We start from the raw sequence: 19405 nt of genomic DNA on the forward strand, positions 1-19405 counted from the left end.
TCAAAACCTTTGAAACAGCTGGTGATACTTTTTGCTGCTGATTTCACTAACAGTATCACAAGTGTGTCACACTGGTGTGAGGAGATGCAAGAAGGCGCACCCTGAGAAAGAGAAGTAGCACAGGAAGTGACTGAGGTCTCGGTTTAGGCAAAAAAAAGTTGATGCTCACGCAAACGCTTCAACTCTCCGAGCAGCTGGTGCAGAGCAGCAGACATTTCTCTGCTGAGTTCTTCTCACAGATCGGGCTGTTAAGACATACAGGCTGGAGGGAGGCCTGGGGTCCGGGCTGCTGAGGAAGCTTTCTTCCAGGTAAGTCCTCAACAGGTGATTCTGTGTGTTTTAGATCTGGATCCATGTGACGCACCTGCAGCAGGGAACAGTACATGACAATAAGTATACCTCAAATTCATATTTGTCTATTTAAACTGCAGTGAGGTACATTCAGGCTGCAGTGATGTACATAATTGTATTAATTTGTATCAGGTTTTGTAGAGATTTATAATTAAACTGTCACAGGATCAGCTTTATCGGCCAAGTACGTGCACAAACATGAACGGTTTGACACCAGTTTCAAATGTCTCTGAAAAATTTACAGGACGATGGAAATACACACAGCGAAAAAACAAGACAAGGTTAAAACGACAACTATGTACATACAAAGTATTTTAGTACAAACATACAATGTCTACATAATGTGTATATAATAGTGCAAAGGCATAAATATTAAATGCGTACAGTAGGTATATTACTTTGAATACATAAACATACATGTATGTACTATATGTCTATATTCAGTGTGCAGGATTTATAGAGGGTATTGTATTTAAAACTGCAAATAAATAATGTTTAGGTTAGTGGATATTGACACTATAACTGATCATCACTAACATCATAATGATACGTTGAAAGAAACTTGAGTGCGCTCACACAAATACCTAAATTAAATCACTTCTTGAATAAAAAAGAGACATATTGTTTATTGTAAGAGGTGATTTAAGGTAGGCCTAGTTGCATGATGTGGGATCCCATTAGCTGATGCACTTCTCAGGGTCCACATATGAACATAACCTAATAACATGAAGACATGTCAAGATTCATTTCATTTCAAACCTTTATTTATACAGATAAATCCCATTGAGATCATTGATCTCTTTTTCAAGGGAGACCTGCTCAAGTAGTTCCACATGAAACATAAAAACATAAATAGAACAACAAAAGGACATCATACAGCATCATTTACATAATTATCCACATAAACAGGTAGCTTCCGATTGACTAGCATCCAACCGAGCTTTAAAAACATTTAGTGGCACCAGATTGTTCAGTTTCCATTTAATTTGCAGACTATTCCAAGACAGAGGAGCCACTGAAACCTGGCAGCTCGCTGAAAACAAAATAACAGGAAATAGCAAGTAGATGTAAAACTGTAATACTATTAAAGTCCTTTTATGATGTAATGATGCTACATTACGTGTTGTCAAAAACAGCACTTTTTCCACTTGAGTAATTATGTGTGGTCGGCAGAAACTGTCACCTTTTTTAAAATTGCGTTCAAACAAACAAGTCTCTCAGACCGCAATAACGTGACAAATATTATCACAGAAACGCTGAAGCTGTACAAAGATGAACGGGGGATCTAATTGAACAATTAAAAACTGCAATAAGAACAATACATTGCTAGATTAAGGTCACTAAAGGTAGATGACAAATAATTAGCGAGCATAAAAAAGATTATTGGTCATTATTTTTGTCCAATTATGCACATTTATTTGTTTAACCCTTGTGTTGTGTTCGAAAGCTGTTACCGTTCATGGTGTTAGCTGGTCAATTTTGACCCATGATTTATCTGAGTCCAAAACACACACAAATAATGACTATCATCCAATATTGTTTGAACTACATCATAACTAACTAATTATGCATTCATAACCGTACAATCCTGTTATTTTATTTTATGGCCCAAAACTCATTACACCACATATTGCCCACGTGAATGTGTGTGTTCAGGTTCAAGTGTTAGTGCACATATTCTTTGAGAAAGGTGGAGTTCCCGTGGGGGGAGGGGGGCAGAGGGAGGGGAGACCAGGTGCATGTAGTGAAAAATGATTGTTACAGTGGATGAAAGGGGGAGGGGAGGGGTGTCTAAAGTCAAAAATGAATCTTGATTGGGCCAAATTTGACCCCGAGTCACCCCAACAATTCTTCTGGGTCTCCCCAGACCCGAACACCAAATGATACACTTTATTTTTTAGAGACCTTCAGACTTGGCTAAAATTGTCAAAATCTGTTTTGTAGTGTTTATATATCTGTTGTGGAGGATATCATGAAGCCTTGTTCCGATAAAAAAAAAACTAGAGCGTAGTAATTATATCATTTGAACTTGAAACGGGTCACGGGAGAACCGAACACAACATAAGGGTATAGGAATGATTCTGCAGCTGAATGACCACAATGTCTGTGAAATGTCTGATTGTATCTAATGATTAACTTCAAACGAGGATGTGCTAAATGGATGCTGACATTATAAATAAAACCTCACAAAATTCACTTTGATCCACAACCATTAAAACATGTGATATGACGTGTATGCTGTTCGTAAGGGAAAGGTCTAAAAGTATTTAGAAAATGTCTGGAGTCTGTCTTTCAACGAGCGAGGCCACAGCAAACACAGAATTGATCACAGTGTAGAAAAGAGAACATCACAACAGGAAGAATGACCTTATACAGAGTCTATGCAGAGAGTCACATATTCTCAAAGATGAGTCATTTCACAGAGGAGATATTTCTGTTTACCATGGATGACCTTTTCCTGTAATGCTTTTCTTTTGGGCTGAAAAATCATCACATTATCTTTTATTTTGTATTTCATCAAATCTATTTCCGTCCACTTCAACTTGTATGTGTCTCCAGGAAGTCTCATCAGCGTAACCAGCGTCCTCAACCACAAGAGGCTAAGGAAATGGGGTAAGCTGTTTTTATATTTCAATATTTCTCCTCTTGTTCAAATATTTGCCATAATTCAACCCTTGTATTTTATTTTCAGAATTATTTGAGGGTTTATAGATTTGTTGAATTAGAGGAGTTCCCAGTCATGAGGTTTCAAACACAAACACTCAAATTAAAGAGTCTTAAAAAATAAGACACAATGCTCAAACATTTTCTCTGAGTATTAACAAATGAAAAAATATATACTTTCCTGAATTTGGTTAACACCTTTTAATATGTGTTTGTTTTCTTTCTCAGAGTATTGTTTTTGTTTGACCTTACTGTATGTGAGTAGCTTGTCAGGAAATAGTTTAAAGAGGAGAAGTGGTCGACTTTACTGGTTCCTCCTTTTCAAAACACTGAACACAAAACCAATGAGTGACTTTTGTAAGCTGCTGGTCTGTAGCACGAATCTCCATTTATCAAATTATTCAAATCGTTTAAGGCCATGCAAGTATTTAAGGTCTGCCAAAAATAACTGAAGGAAGTGGTATTTGTAAACTAAATTAAGTGTCAAACTGCCCTTACAGTTAATGACACTTTTCAAATAAATCATGTTGACAGCTTTCAGATTCAGAATCAGGGGACAATGCATAAAAAGCTAAATAAAACGAGTAGGCTAACATAATACATACGGAAGCAAAGATTCAAGTCATAGCTGTAGTAATGGCAATCTTATTATACATCTTAAGTCCTCCAACAATACAACATAAATATATATATATAAGACATAAAACAATAAACAATGGTGCAAGAAGAGACAGAGTAGAAATTAAATAGTGCAAGACAATGCTGCAAGACCAATGTGCAAGAAATGCAGGATACAAACACTCAATAATCAAATACAAATCCATAAAGCTTATATGATTATAGGAATGACAGCATAGTTATTGATGTCACTAAATCAAATTGCCCTGTGATAAGAGTCTATTGTTGAGGAATTGAAAATGACACAGTAAAATTTCAAGCCCTCCTCCTCCTCCCTCCTCCTCCTCCTCCTCCTCCTCCTCCTCCTCCTCCTCCTCCTCCTCCTCCTCCTCCTCCTCCTCCTCCTCCAGGGGAAGTGGAGATGACAGCGGTTCGTCGAGGCTGAGCCGTACATTCTCTCGTCTGAGCAGACATCAGTCCCGGGATCCACCGAGACCTCCAGCTCAGCCGGAGAGACTTCCTGCTCAGCAAGGTGTGTGTGTGTGTGTGTGTGTGTGTTGTGTGTGTGTGTGTGTGTGTGTTGTGTGTGTGTGTGTGTGTGGTGTGTGTGTGTGTGTGTGGTGTGTGTGTGTGTGTGTGTGTGTGTGTGTGTGTTGTGTGTGGTGTGTGTTGTGTGTGTGTGTGTGTGTGTGTGTGTGTGTGTGTGGTGTGTGTGTGTGTGTGTGTGTGGTGTGTGTGTGTGTGTGTTTGTGTGTGTGTGTGTGTGTGTGTGTGTGTGTGTGTGCATCCTTTACTGCTAATTATTACTGTAAATACTGAGCCCATATGATGTCAGGGAGGAAATACACTTTACATTCAAAGTGATCATCCAATGCAAACAGACCAAACAAAGCAGGTACATTAACTCAAGCCCCTTAAGTACAATTTGAGGAACCACTACATTTGAGAGGAAATTACTTTTTACATTACAACTTTATCTAACAGCTTAGTTTGTAGTTACTTTTCAGATTATGATTTTAAATCCTATGATTAGATTATAAAATATGAAATACGTATGACAAGGCATATACCTACTTAAGTATCTAATTGCGACATTATTATAGATCAACATGAATAGGAAATAATCCTTACAGCTCAACTAACTACATCTAAATATTATGTTATAACATTTAAGGGGTCTCTCGGCATGATAAGAACTTTTACTTTTGATACTTGACATGCATCTTGTTGCTAATACTGCTATACTTCATCTCCATTAGTTGTCACCATCACCATCTTAGCAGGTCCATGAACCTCTAGCTGAAGTATCATGACTTTTCTCACCTTCGAGGTATCTGTTCTCCATTTGTGTCCAATAGATGACAGGCCACCTCCTCCACCAGACCCTGAACCAGCTCCTCCTCCTGCTCCAGCTCCTCTACCTACACCTGTTGCAGCAGCACCTAAACGTCCAGATAAAGCCACAAAGCCCAAACTTCCCCCCAGACCGCTGTCCAAGGTGTTCGGCAGCAATGAGCACGGATCTGCTGTGTTGCAGGTTTGTCACTTAAACACAAACATTCCTTTTGGGACACACTTACTGGAGAAAGCTAGTCATCATTTAATTCTCATCCTATGTGGGAGTTGCACACTGGCACCTAAAAGAACATTGAATTTACTTTCTGTAGCTTTTTAGAATAGAATCCTTATTGTCATTATACGGGTACAATGAGATGAGTAGAGGTACTCAAGGTTTTTGTACAAAAACAAACAAACAAGAGACGTACAATATTCAGGAGAAGACAACATACAAACAACAAGCATTCATACTACTTTTGCATATATTTATGTTTTTGGTACCACATTTAACTGAACAATAGTCAAATGTTTCTCTAAATAAATGTCATTCGATGTAAAACTGCAGCTAATTATGTCAAATATTGTGATTTCCTGCAGGGCTTTGATGCTTTTCGGGCTGATGAGACACTCTGTGATGTCGTCTTGGTCCCTGGAGACAGCACAGACACTTTCCCCGTGCACAGAGTCATCATGGCTTCATCCAGTGACTATTTCAAGGCGATGTTTACAGGTGAGATGTCCAGGTTTATCAGGCTGAAAGCAGACAACGTAGGAAACTCGGGCTTTCGAGTCAAAGACATGGTGAAGTACAATAAAGGACAATACATTTCCATTTTAGAATAACACTACATGGAATATTTGGGTGGAGAAACCATTAGAAATACATGAATTCACAACAAACCTCAGTCCAAATAAGGCTAATAGTCAAGCAACATGCTAGCAAGCTCTGTGGGGCTGTTGGCCTATTTCATTTTTAAAGAAATATTATTTTAGGATCATTTTGTGACTTTATAATAGATATAGTGGAGAGAGACAGGAAAGTGGGGGTAATAGAGTTGGGGAATGACATGCACTTTTATCACGTGGCTACCGGATATCCTGAAAGGTGTACTTTGTGCTAAATGCTAACGATAGCAAACAAAACATGCTCCTGATTACAATGCTAACACTCGGATATTTGGCAGGTATATATATATAGTTTAATGACATGCTAACATTTGCTAATTATCAACAAACACAAAAGCCATACTAAAAAGGGTTAATCCTAAGTTATGTAGCCATCTCAGACTAAGTTTGTAAGCTAACATATAGCCTACTTTCGCTAATGTTAGTCTGTGCTATCATATTACTAGATTTGCTAAATTGTCATGAATACATACATACAGGATTCTTCCCTATGGTAAATGTTGATGTTGCGGTGAAGAAGGGTAATATAAAATGCCAAACATGTTATTTAGTCCAGGTGCCACTTCTCATACTCACACTTCTAGAATAACATTCACTAATAGTAAAAGAAAATAGCATAGTAAAATAATGTAATATTGTCTACTTATCTGTATTATTGTGTTGCATTGTTGGAGAAGCCTGTGACCTAAGATTGTCAACGACATAATTACTCTGTAGCTATGTTAGTTTGACAATAAAGAACCTTGAACCTTGAAAAGAGGAAGAACTTGACTCACTTCTGCATTTCAGTTGCAGCTTTGCAGAGGATATGAAGACATTTGTTAACAGCTATACTTCTGTATTTGTCTGATGTCATACAGGGGGGGGATAATGAGCAGCCAGGCTTTACAGTGTCTCTGTATCTTCATGATGACTGTGCACAAATCTTTTAAAATACTGCATTCACCTTTTTGTACTTGTTCTGTCCTTCAGGAGGCATGAGGGAGCAGGAGATGAGAGAGATCAAGCTGCATGGAGTCACTAAATTGGGCTTAAAGAACATTATAGACTTCATTTACACATCCAAAGTCAACCTCGACATGGTTAATCTCCAGGAGACGCTGGAGGCGGCAAACTTCTTGCAGGTCATGCCCGTCCTGAGCTTCTGTAATCAGCTACTGAGCAGCGAGGTGAGAGAAATTATGATGCATAAATTCAGGTCATTAAAACTGCAAGATCGCTCCAAGTGCTCCACTGTCCCCTAATGCCCTCTCTCTTGGTGGCAATTAAACAGTGCAGAATAAAATATAAGTATGAGTGACCTGTGAATGTAATTGTTAATAGTTGCAGCTCCATGACTTTTCATTGTTTTATTCATTGCTTTTCTTTGGAATGAATCAGTGCAGAATTACATATCTTCATGGGGGCCCACTTGTGATTGATTATAAATAGTTGCAGCTGCAAACTAGGCAAAGTATTGATGACATGTCTTACGTTATGCAGTGAAAAGTTGTCATTTTTCAACAATTTGAGTTACTTTATTTCCCTGTGTTGTCATTCGATGCAGATCACTATTGATAACTGTGGGGAGGTGGAGCGCATCGCCACAGACCTGCTTCTGAAGGACCTCCAGCTGAATATAGGTGAGTTTTCATAAAGCTAATTGAATCTTAATGTATAATCTTTCTTAAATCTGTCATAGTACATAGATCAGGTGGAAGGTATGATCAGCATTCAGCTACAGAAAGTCAGCAATCACTAAAACCACTCCATTGTTTGTATCTACTTACCTTCTTTAGAATGGCATAATCATGTTCATATTTTGATCATGTGTATTTGACTTTAATTTGTTTTCCTTGTGGCGGCTCAATCCCCAGTTACGTTTGAGTCGCCGAGAGGCTAAACTTGGCTATAAACTGTGACGCTTTTTCAAAGAGAAAGTCCAAAGTGAAGAAAGATAGTTTTTGGGATATTTAATAAACAAAATCAAAACATAGTAACTATGGACAAAACGGTCAACAGAAAAAATGACAGCACAAGCTCACCCTCTGTCATCCGCACTCGACATGAAACAAGTGACTTAAATAAACAAACCACACCCATGTGACAATTACCGGAAGTGCTCAACAAACAAATAAAGGTGACTTAATAATACAAATAATGAACTTGGGCTAAGTAGCATTATGGCACCTACAATCCTTGTGTGATGGGAACTCTTACCTATCCTACCCAGTGTTTCACTCTTTTTGATGCTGAACTTCCCAACAGGGATGTATAAAGGGTTTATCTTATCTTTAAGATTAGACATCATTCTGGTTTGATAACATAATAAATAAATTGTCTTTGTTGTATCATGCAGGTGAATTTGTGCGACAGAACCTCTCAGCGTTGGTAGAGTGCGGCCGCTACCTCCAGCTATCTGAAACCAGCATGGCCAACGCTCTGGCCAAAAACTCCCTGCAGGGTTTCTCTGAGTTGGAGCTTTACCACATCGCCAAAGGATGGTTGGAGTATGACTACCCCAACCGCCGCTCCTCTGTCTACGGCTTGATGCGCCACATTCGCTTCCCACTGATGAGCCCCAGCGAGCTGATTCAGATCTCCCAGGACGATGAAGAAGGAGCAGAGTCCATGATGCGCTCGGACACGGCCTGTGTGAACCTGCTGCTGGAGGCCAGCAACTACCAGATGATGCCTTTCATGCAGCCAGCCCTGCAGACCGAGCGGACTCAGATACGTTCAGACGACACACACATCCTGGCACTCGGAGGTGTGATGCGACAGCAGCTGGTGGTGAGCCGGGAGCTGAGGCTGTATGACGAGAAGAGCGGCATTTGGAGGGCCCTGAAGCCCATGGAGGTCCCACGGTACCAGCATGGCGTGGCTCTGCTTGGAGGTTTCCTCTTTATTGTTGGAGGTCAGAGCAACTGCACTGCACACTCTTCAGGAAGTTCAAACTGCATGTGTTGATTTAACATTGGTTTTTAACTATATGGGCAAACACATATACACCAAACAGCTAAAATGTCAAACATGGTCCATGCTAACTACAGGATAGTGATGTGCAAAAATAAAGGAACAAATTAATTCGTACAAAATATCAATATTATATAAATAAAAATAAGGGAAACAATGTAGACCAGTAATCATTTAAAATAAGCACATTTGCTCATTGATGACTGTGAATCGAAGTTCTATGGCAATCCATCACCAGTGACCAAATGTGCATATACGTTGACATATTGTGTCACAGAGAAACTTGCGCCTTATTATGCAAATACCCTAACCGATACTGTGAAGAAAGGATAACAAGTCTGCCCATAGAATCTGCCGCATAACCTAGACCATAGTTGGTCTGGTGAACAGGAACTGCAGACTTGCACAATTTTGTTTTACAAGCTAAACCACTTCCTCATGCATGATCACCATTCCAAGTATAACCAAAATAATCTAGAAGCATAAATAAAATATTATTTTTAGAGGTTATAATTAATCCTTTTTTTTGTTCTTGTTGACTTCTCAGGCCAGAGCACTTATGACACCAAAGGTAAGACGGCCATAGACACCGCTTACCGCTACGACCCGCGCTTCGACAAATGGCTTCAGATCGCTTCACTCAACGAGAAGAGGACCTTCTTCCACCTGAGCGCTCTGAAGGGGAAACTGTTTGCAGTGGGAGGAAGGAATACATCAGGGGAGATCGGTGAGCTGCAAACAATTCACTGCTGTCAATACTGCTTTTACTACTGGTAGCTGACTATTTTTAAAGGGGACCTATCATGCAAAATGCACTCTTTTATGTCTTTTATCAAATCAAATCAAGTTTTATTTATATAGCACATTTATAAACGATTTTTGGTCGAGCCAAAGTGCTGTACATATAATAAAAATAGCCTACAGTAGAGACACTTTACAGCAAATACAACAGCACAGATTGTTCAGAATATTAGTATGAGAAAAACAACACCCTCTGTCCTTAGACCCTCACATCGTACAAGGAAAAACTTCCAGAGAAAACCCCACAGTTTAAGCGGAAAAAATGGGAGAAACCTCAGGGAGAGCAACAGAGGAGGGATCCCTCTCCCAGGACGGACAAACGTGCAATAGATGCCGTGTGTAAATCGAAGAGATAATACATTTTACAGCATATAGACCGAATGTTAGGAAATGCATGTGTCTGTAATAAGAAGATGAATCCACGAGGATGTCAGCTACAATCCTGTGGAAGCCATCAGGGAAGCAGCATGACGAGACCCAAGACAGGACCGCAGAGACAGGTTCAGCCACGACCCGAAGTCCACGACTTAATCCAGAACTCAGGATAGAGGATCCAAGACACAGGACTACAGCAAGAGGATCAGCCTCGACTCCGGATCCCGGCGTAGATAGATATAGATACAAAACAAGAAAAAAGATTTGGCTGGGTTAATCGGAACAAGAGAATACACAGACACAGACAGAGAGGGAAAAGGTCATTGGATAAAAGTTATTCTTGATTATACATAAAGATGTGTCCCCGGTGTGTCAGGGAACTCACGCAGCGTCAGAAAATAAAACCCTCTCTCTTCTCCTCCGTACCCAAATCTCTAAAAACGGGGGTACAACGAAGCTGATCCAGATTTCCGTCCGATATGACGTAATATCGGAAATGTGGAAAACCGGCCCTATCAGAGACGTTGCTGTCAGAAACAATGCCCGACTGTTTTGGACGTAATATGGTCTGTGTTTACATTAGCAAGCATCGCTAACACTCAGAGCTAACCTGTACTGGAGAGAGCATGTGTAAAAAAGCAGGAAATAAAAAAAAGTTACTCACCTTGTGGTAAACCCGCAAGAGAAAAAGCATTTGAGCTCCATACTGTGTCAGAAATAATCCTTGATGTGGTTCAGAACATGATATGGCATTTAATGACGGGAGCATTAAGCTGAATCTGTCGGGTAATTCTGAGCAGGCATTAGCTCCACCTCCTTTTTTCTTTTTTTTTAAGCTAAGGACCCATAATCAGCGTTTCTCTAACAGGGCTGAAACAGAGGGATATGAGGGATGTCTTAAATGCATGATCTGTTTGGTATTTTGAGCAAAACACATCATAGACATGTTTTTTTATATATTTGTATATATCTGAGACCCATAATATATGCCTAAAAATAGCATGATAGGTGACCTTTAAGTCCAATATTATCCCTCTTTTACCACCGACACCGTAGGTAAATATCTATCTCTTTTGCTGCCAAATGCTCCACTTTGTTCAGCAGGTAACTGCTAAGTGGGTTTCTCTACTGTTTGGTGATTAGTAGGTTGTGCAAAGTTGGGTTTTTAGAGCTTTTTCTCTAGAAATAGTGCATGGTGTGTCTGAAAACAGTGCTTTCAGTAAAAATGAACTGAAACATTACATGTCACTTGTTAGACACTTTTATCCAAAGCAACTTGCATACTCAATACTGTGGGCGATCCCCACAGGAGCAATTTGGGGTGAAGTGTCTCAGGGACACAACGACATGCTGACTGCAGTGGGGTTTGAACCTGTGACCCCCTGATCCGAACACCAACACACAACCCGCCTCCCAAAAATGGACTGGACTTATAGCGCTTTATCCAGTCGTTAAGACCCCTCAAAGCGCTTTACATACTACATGTCATTCACCCATTCATACAGAGCAGTGTACCTTACTCTAGGACCTAACATTCACACACATTCACATACCGTTGGCCATGCCATCGGGATCAACTCAGGGTTAAGTATCTCGCCCAAGGATACATCGACATGTTGACTGCATGGGCTGGGATCGAACCCACAACATTCTGGTTGAAAGACGACCGCAGTCCCTCGCCCTGAAACTCACTATAAAGCTATGTAAAGCTGAGGGGAATGCAGACGCAGGTGATGAAGGACTGTCATTGTTTAGTTGTTTTTAAAATATTGATTATAGCCTTTTTAAATTAGCATATTAACACATTTTCTTTTGGAAATCAGTACTGAAAGAAAACGTATTGCTCTCCTGATACTGCTCCTGACTACAGCTGTTGCTCCTGTTAACTACTGGAGATGTCTTTCTGAATAAAAACAAAACTCAGGAATCAGGATTATTTTATTGCAGGTATCTAAAAATAGACGTAATTAAATGTTCTCCTTTTCCAAACTGTATCTCTCTTTAATCAGACACGGTGGAGTGCTACAACCTGAGGAAAAATGAGTGGACATTTGTGACCAACATGGTGGAGCCTCACTATGGCCACGCTGGAACAGTTCACGGGAACCTCATGTACATCTCAGGTAAAGTTACAATGTTTAACATACGGAAGTGAAACCATGTTTTCAAAGTGCATAAAACCACAGCTTTAATACTTGTGAAAAATGTGTAAAAAAAGGCATAATGTTTCATAAGCCAATGTGTGAATTCCTTACAAGTCAGTGTCTTCCTAAACTTCTCTTATGACCATTTCAGGAATGACTCATATAGTTCTGTTCTGTTACCTCTATGATTATATTCTAGTTAAGTTTAGCAAAGACATCACTGTTAGGTAAAGGTGACGCTCATAGTAGGAGTTACAGAAAACCTGCTTGTGGTAAAAAGAAACACAGGAGACTCAACTTAGAGCGTCTCCTGTGTCGACCACACGCTTCAAATACCCAGCATCTCACTTCACTTCCTTATTAAAGCTTTCTCACAGCTGCCTAACAAAATCATGCAACTTCTTCATATGTAAGATTGACGGATAGCATCTCCTTTGAAAGAGATTTCACACTCCCCAAAGTGATACAATTGTTTAATAAATAACAACATCAAATTTCACACAAACAGAAGAGAACCATGTGGATGCTCAAAAGCCTTAAAGAGTGCGTAATGCTGCAGGCCTGATGGGAATTGAATCTAAAATAGAAACCATAACTCCAGACTTGTTTGACTTACTAATACCAAGCAACTGGAATCTTCCTTTTAACTCTCTGGCTATGTGCAAGACAAACCAAACGGGGACCCACTAACAGCTTTAAAGGCAGCCCTGGCATCAGGTTGGGAGACCATAGTACTGGAAACATTTTTTTATATTTTGATAAGATGTTTTTTTTTACAAGGCTTGCATGACTAGCCTATTTGAAACCACTTCCTGTTTAGCCGCAGATCTCATGAGCTACTCTGAGCCTGTCCGCTGGGTTTCTTAGCAACTTTGGCCAGGAAACCAGTTTCTCACATTGAGAGCAGAGAAATAAGTTTCACACTAAGGTCTGTCTCAATACCTCGCAACAAATGTAAAACCCACGGCTCTCAGAAGCTATAAAGGGTAGGTCGTGTTTACCAGAATACACAACATACTGTGTGTGCGTCACATTCTTAAACTCATGCTCAGTATAAACCAAACAAAAGACACAATACTAAAGGAGTTAAAGCTTGTTTTACATGGTGTTCTGCTTGGGTATCTATTAGGAAGGGGGGGGGGGGTTCTTGACTGTTATTTCTAGAATTATTATTATTATTTACAACTATGTTGATAAAACACTCTTCTGTGTCAAACCCATTGCAACAGTATTCAATGACTTCATTTATACATATCTAATATTATTTAGATTTTGAAGCTATGTATGTCAGCTTTATTTATACATACATTGGAATTGTGGTTAAAGAAGAAGTATGATGAATAATTGTATTGTTCACTGCAACATCCTGTTCCTCTGTGCAATAACGGCAGTAACCACCCAGGGTTCAACGCTAACTTTTAAAAGTGGTTGCCAGGCTGGCAACCAGGCATCAGCTTTTGGTTGCCAAAACTGAAAATACGGTTGCCATTTTTATTCACCTTATATTTTAAATAATTAAGATACTATTCAGTTATACATCAACTTAATAATGAACATGTCACACAAAAGAATGTTCAAATGCTTTACAATAAGTAATTAACACAATTATTTGAAACTTAAGTGGTAGGTAGGAAACTTGTCCACCCTCAATTGCTGGTATACAAAATACCAGTAGTGCAGCTGTTGTCATGTTCTTCAAAGATCCCTCACAAATGAATTGAGCAAGTCGCTAGTTTCGCCATCCGTTGTCTCCCTTTCAAATGTGGGTTACCTTGACCTTTGTGATGACCCCCACCATAGATCCATTGGCCCTTCAGCATTGAAGTCTTGGCCAGACTAATGCATTTCTAATGTTAAATAAATGAATACCATTCACAGTTAAGAATTATACATTAATTATTAATGCTGTAAATTACCTGTAATATGTCTAACTATATTTAAAATGTGTTTCGTTTTGCACTTTTATTTTATATTACCCCACAGTCAAACAACTTAATTTGCTTCGCCATTTTTTGTAAAAACAAATACACGGCGCACCGCGCATGCGAGTAAACGTGCATCGTTTTCTGGCTCCGTAATCACACCAATGCACGTGCAACTTAAGTATCAGGTTCCGACTGGTCACAACAATAATTAAATATCACTCTTAATACAACAAATAATTAACATTTATCTATTTTGGGGTGCACATTTAGCTGTTTGGTGTCCTTATTTCTTCATGTTAAAAACTGGTTGCCACTGATGGCAACCAAAGGCCAAGAAGTGGTTGACATTTTTTCTGAATGGTTACCAAAGGCAACCTGGCGTTACTGTCGAGCCCTGCCACCTAGACCTCTAGAAGGAATGAGCAAAACCATTACAGGACAATGTGGGAAGAAGCTCTTCACGAAAAAAATGTATGTACAAAAAATGTAATAAAAAAACTGACATCATTCACATTGTGTTAAAGGAAGTGTGTTGTTTTTTAAATCTACGGCGCCAGGAAAGTACCTGAACACATGTTGACTGAAAACAGTTTTTCATGGGTGCAAACTATAGTCTCATAATTCATAATTTCCAGATTTAATAACTTCATAATTATTTGGTTCAATAAAAATATAAAGATTTTACATCAATCAAGTTTATAATTAGCTGAGTCCTAAATTGTGTTACATTTCTCCCAAAAGTTTTCACTAACAGTCACACTAAGTGTAAACATTCTCATTATCCCGTAACCATCTTTTCCTTCCTTGGGTCTTCAACATGGGGTCTGTGACCCCTAGAGGGTCCTCAGAGTTACTCCAGGAGGGACGGAAAAAGATGATCTGACAATGCTTTGAAAGTTAAAACAATTAAAGCATGGATAGGACACATTAAATTCACAAGTATCCAAAAAATGAGATGGAGCAAAGATTTACAAAACACTGTCGATCGGCAGTCTAGCTAATGTAAGCTAAATATGCTTAATCACAGTGTGGCATGTAGCGATAATGGCTTAGTATTATGTATGCACATTAAACAGTGTGTTATAAATTACACTAAAGCGTTACTGTAGGCCCTGTGTTTGGTAAATATCTGCTTTGTCTGTATTTCATCTAAGGGCCCTTGGCCTAAAAACGTTGAAGACCCCTGTTATAATGAAACACCTGCAAGGCAAGGCAAGGCAAGGCAAGGCAAGGCAAGGCAAGGCAAGGCAAGGCAAGGCAAGGCAAGGCAAGGCAAGGCAAGGCAAGGCAAGGCAAGGCAAGGCAAGGCAAGGCAAGGCAAGGCAAGGCCAAGGCAAGGCAAGGCCAGAAGGCAAGGCAAGGCAAGGCAAGGCAAGGCAAGGCAAGGCAAGGCAAGGCAAGGCAAGGCAAGGCAAAGGCAAGGCAAGGCAAGGCAAGGCAAGGCAAGGCAAGGCAAGGCAAGCAAGGCAAGGCCAGGCAAGGCAAGGCAAGGCAAGGCAAGGCAAGGCAATTTATATAGCACTTTTCAACACAAGGCAATTCAAAGTGCTTTACAGAAAATGAAAGAGATTTAAGAAAATGGCATTTAAAATCAGTCATTAAAAAGAAAAGCTAATAAAATAAACATTAAAAGAAAAAGTACATGGATAAAAGTTACAGTGCAGTCTAAGATATGAATAGTTTCAATTAAAAGCAGCGACAAAAAGAAAAGTCTTCAGCCTGGATTTAAAAGTAGTCAGAGTTGCAGCGGACCTGCAGGTTTCTGGGAGTTTGTTCCAGATATTTGGAGCATAATAACTGAACGCTGCTTCTCCATGTTTAGTTCTGACTCTGGGGACAGAAAGCTGACCAGTCCCTGAAGACCTGAGAGATCTGGATGGTTCATAATTTAGCAGGAGGTCAGAAATGTATTTTGGGCCTAAACCATTCAGTGCTTTATAAACCAGCAGCAGTATTTTGAAATCTATTCTTTGACACACAGGAAGCCAGTGTAAAGACTTCAGAACAGGAGTGATGTGTTCCACTTTCTTAGTGTTAGTGAGGACTCGAGCAGCGGCGTTCTGAATCAGCTGCAGCTTCCTAATAGATTTTTTAGTGAGACCTGTGAAGACACCATTGCAGTAGTCAAGTCTACTGAAGATAAAAGCATGGACACGTTTTTCCAAATCCTGCTGTGACATTAGTCTTTTAATCCTAGATATATTCTTTAGGTGATAGTAGGCTGATTTAGTAACAGTTTTAATGTGACTGTTGAAACACCTGTAGGGTATTTATCGTTTTGAAACATACTGTAACATTAGTTTAATTCTCTTTTGTCCCGCAGGTGGCATCACCCGCGACACCTTCCAGAAGGAGCTCTGGTGCTACGACCCCGCCGCCGACAAGTGGAGTCGCCGCTCCGACATGATGGAGCTGCGCGGCCTTCACTGCATGTGCACGGCGGGAGAAAGACTCTACGTGATGGGAGGGAATCACTTCAGAGGCAGCAGCGACTACGACGACGTGCTGGGCTGCGAGTTCTACAGCCCGGACACCGACCAGTGGAGCGTGGTGGCTCCGATGCCTCGGGGCCAGAGCGATGTGGGGGTGACGGTGTTTGAGGGGCAGATCTACGTGGTGTGGGGGTACTCCTGGAACAGCAGGTGCATGGTGGACATTGTGCAGCGGTACGACCCGGAGAAGGACGTCTGGGAGCGGGTCTTCAACGTGTTGGAGCCTCTTGGGGGGATCAGAGCCTGTACGATGACCGTTCATCTGCCCGAGGGCTCGGTGGACGAGGCTCAGATTCAGGAGTGCCCTCTGCCCACAGACAAGAGCTGATCATGCACCAAAGAAGTTTCCGATTTAGATTCAAGATTCAAGGCTTTTATTGTCATTTGTACAATAGCTACAGTGTAGTTATGACAATGAAAATCTTAGGTCACAGGCTCCTCCAACAGTGCAACACAATAAAACAGACAATAGTGTAAAGACAATAAAATAGAATATAATAGAAATAGTGCAGAATAGTATACAAGTAATTGGAATATTGATATACATGTATATAAGTTGCAAACAGATGAATGTTATGGATGTCTTAGCCTTGAGTGTGAAGAAGGCAAAACAGGAAGCAATGTGGGTTGCAAACACAAGCAGGTGCAAGCGTGGCAAGCTATTACGACAGTCAAGTGTTTGAAAATGCCACGTCGCTCTATAACACTTTGCTATCTTTAGTGCCATTTCCTGTCCTTGCATTTTATTGTCAGCCAAAGTCCCCTGCTTGTGTTTTTAGCTATGCAGTTTCCACATGTTAAACACACCTTCCATCTTTAATGTAAGGTCAAACCTCCCCCTCAAATGACATTTACTATTGATGTTTCACAGGTCAAAGACATTGAAATCAATCACATGAACCTCTATAACCTTGGAATTAACAGGAGTTTCCAAATTCAAGGATAGCATTAGTCACTCTATAATAATGTCATGAAACAACGTTGTCCTTATCCCACTAACAAATACTGTCTTTGTTACTCAATGGCACAAGATCAAACGGGGGATCAGCGTAACTCATAATGAAGTGTGTCAAAAGCACAATGTGGCTCATTTATGTGTTTCAGCTAGCTCAGAGTCATGAGATGTAAGCCAGAAGACAAAAAAACATGTTTTTATTACGAATGAGATGTTCAATTGGAAATTCCTGATGTTCCTTAACCATGTAGTTCAAGCAGAAAGACACATTTTCTGAATATATCTTAGTTTACGCACCGATTCAGACATGTAAAAATGGTTTTGTATATTTATGCAATGTTTTTTTTTTTTTTTTTTAAATGAAAATAAAGTTTTGATGATACTCCTTATGTCACATTAATCACTGTCAGTGAAGGCTGAAGTTGTATCAGCCCCCAAGCGTCGAAGCTTGCCGGCGGGCGCGTCTGAAGCTCGACCAACAACCAATCACATGAATCTCCCGCCCCGGACACACAAGCACGCGGTTTGATTGGCTAGAGCTTGTACTGGAATATTATTTGATTGGCTGGCGCTTCCGCCGAAGCTTCAAAAGTTAAACATTGCTCAACTTTTGAAGCGAGCAACGCTAGCAAAGCGAAGCAACGCTCCCACAATGCAGTTCGACAAAGCGTGACGTCACCCCATTCAAAGTGAATGGGCAGAAGCGTTGAAGCTTCAACGCACGCCACCGTGTGGACGGGCCGTTAGACAACAAGAGAACCTGCAGCTCTGCACAAACATTGGTACAGAAACACACACTCTTTAGTGGATCTGATGACGATGAAACTATCCTTGAGACTTCATCCTTCACCCTGTAGATAAGACAACAGACAGCTGTGATATCAACTGCATCGCCAAGGACTACAAACACTGAAAATCAGGCAGCTACTATACATAGACTCTATAATAAGAAGAGACTCGACCTAATTTATCTATATTATGCATACTCTAGCTAATTAAAACCAATCACCCACATCGAAAATAACTTCAAATTAACTTACGTAGCTAACATCAAGAGACTAAAGAGTCTATTTTGGACTCCTGATTAAAAACTGAAGTGTAGTCAGTGAGTGGAGAAGTATCTTTTCCATACATAAAAGTAGTAACACCACAGTGTGAGTCTTGCATTTAATATATAACAAGTTATAATGAGTTAAAGTATAAGCATCAAAAGAGACCAAAAGTAAAAGTACTAATTCAATGATCAATCTCAGAATAAGATATATCTTTGAAACAATTAAACATTGGATTATAAACATTAATGCATTCTTTTTTTCATCACTTCAACGTTAGACCTGGTTAACATTTGTATGACTTAGTATTCGTGGTTTATGAATCTATGAAAATAAATCTAAATATTTTTGTTGATTAAAGATTGTATTATGAATCTGAATCTGCAAAGTAATTAAAATTGTAAAATAAATGCAGTGGACCCAAAAGTGCTGAAGTATAAGGTAGAAGTAAATTGAAATATCTCAAATAAAAGTCCTCCAGATTTGTACTTTAGTTTAATACTTGAGTAAATGTTCTTAGTTAGTTTCCACCAGTGTAGGAAAGTAATCCTTGATGTTCATGGACATGATAATACTGATAATCACGATAGAAACCCTGCAGCAGTGGAGTTTCCTCCATAGCCACATGACCCAGTTTACAATTCCCAGAGCAAACCATGGCCAATGATAAACTATAATGCATCACTGTGCGAGGGAAAAGAACTTCTGGCCTTCTGGCCGACAGATGTCACCTTGAAATGTTGAATATTATTGTATTTGGCTGATCTGGCCTTGTACCTTCTTCGGGAGTGAAAAGTATTTGAATAATATACTGGAGCACAGATCTACT

At 39.9% G+C, this 19405-nt stretch overlaps 1 protein-coding gene across 2 annotated transcripts; it reads left to right on the plus strand.

The window, feature by feature from the left end:
- The first annotated feature begins 107 nt into the window (after window positions 1-107).
- On the plus strand, window positions 108-17906 carry si:rp71-68n21.9 (kelch-like protein 13). 2 transcript variants are annotated; one of them, XM_034201477.1, is made up of 11 exons: window positions 108-309; window positions 2911-2964; window positions 4044-4165; window positions 4992-5170; window positions 5569-5701; window positions 6850-7046; window positions 7424-7499; window positions 8216-8773; window positions 9380-9559; window positions 12018-12131; window positions 16401-17906. In XM_034201477.1, exons 2-11 carry the CDS (start codon window positions 2960-2962, stop codon window positions 16895-16897), a joined length of 2061 nt encoding a protein of 686 aa, XP_034057368.1. In that variant the 5' UTR covers window positions 108-309; window positions 2911-2959; the 3' UTR covers window positions 16898-17906. The 2 variants fall into 2 exon arrangements, with proteins under 2 accessions (XP_034057368.1, XP_034057369.1); XM_034201478.1 differs by lacking the exons at window positions 108-309; window positions 2911-2964; window positions 4044-4165; window positions 4992-5170; window positions 5569-5701 and adding an exon at window positions 6070-6155.
- The last annotated feature ends 1499 nt before the right edge of the window (window positions 17907-19405 follow it).

This window comes from Gymnodraco acuticeps, unplaced genomic scaffold (assembly GCF_902827175.1).
Source record: "Gymnodraco acuticeps unplaced genomic scaffold, fGymAcu1.1, whole genome shotgun sequence".
Lineage (NCBI taxonomy): Eukaryota > Metazoa > Chordata > Actinopteri > Perciformes > Bathydraconidae > Gymnodraco > Gymnodraco acuticeps.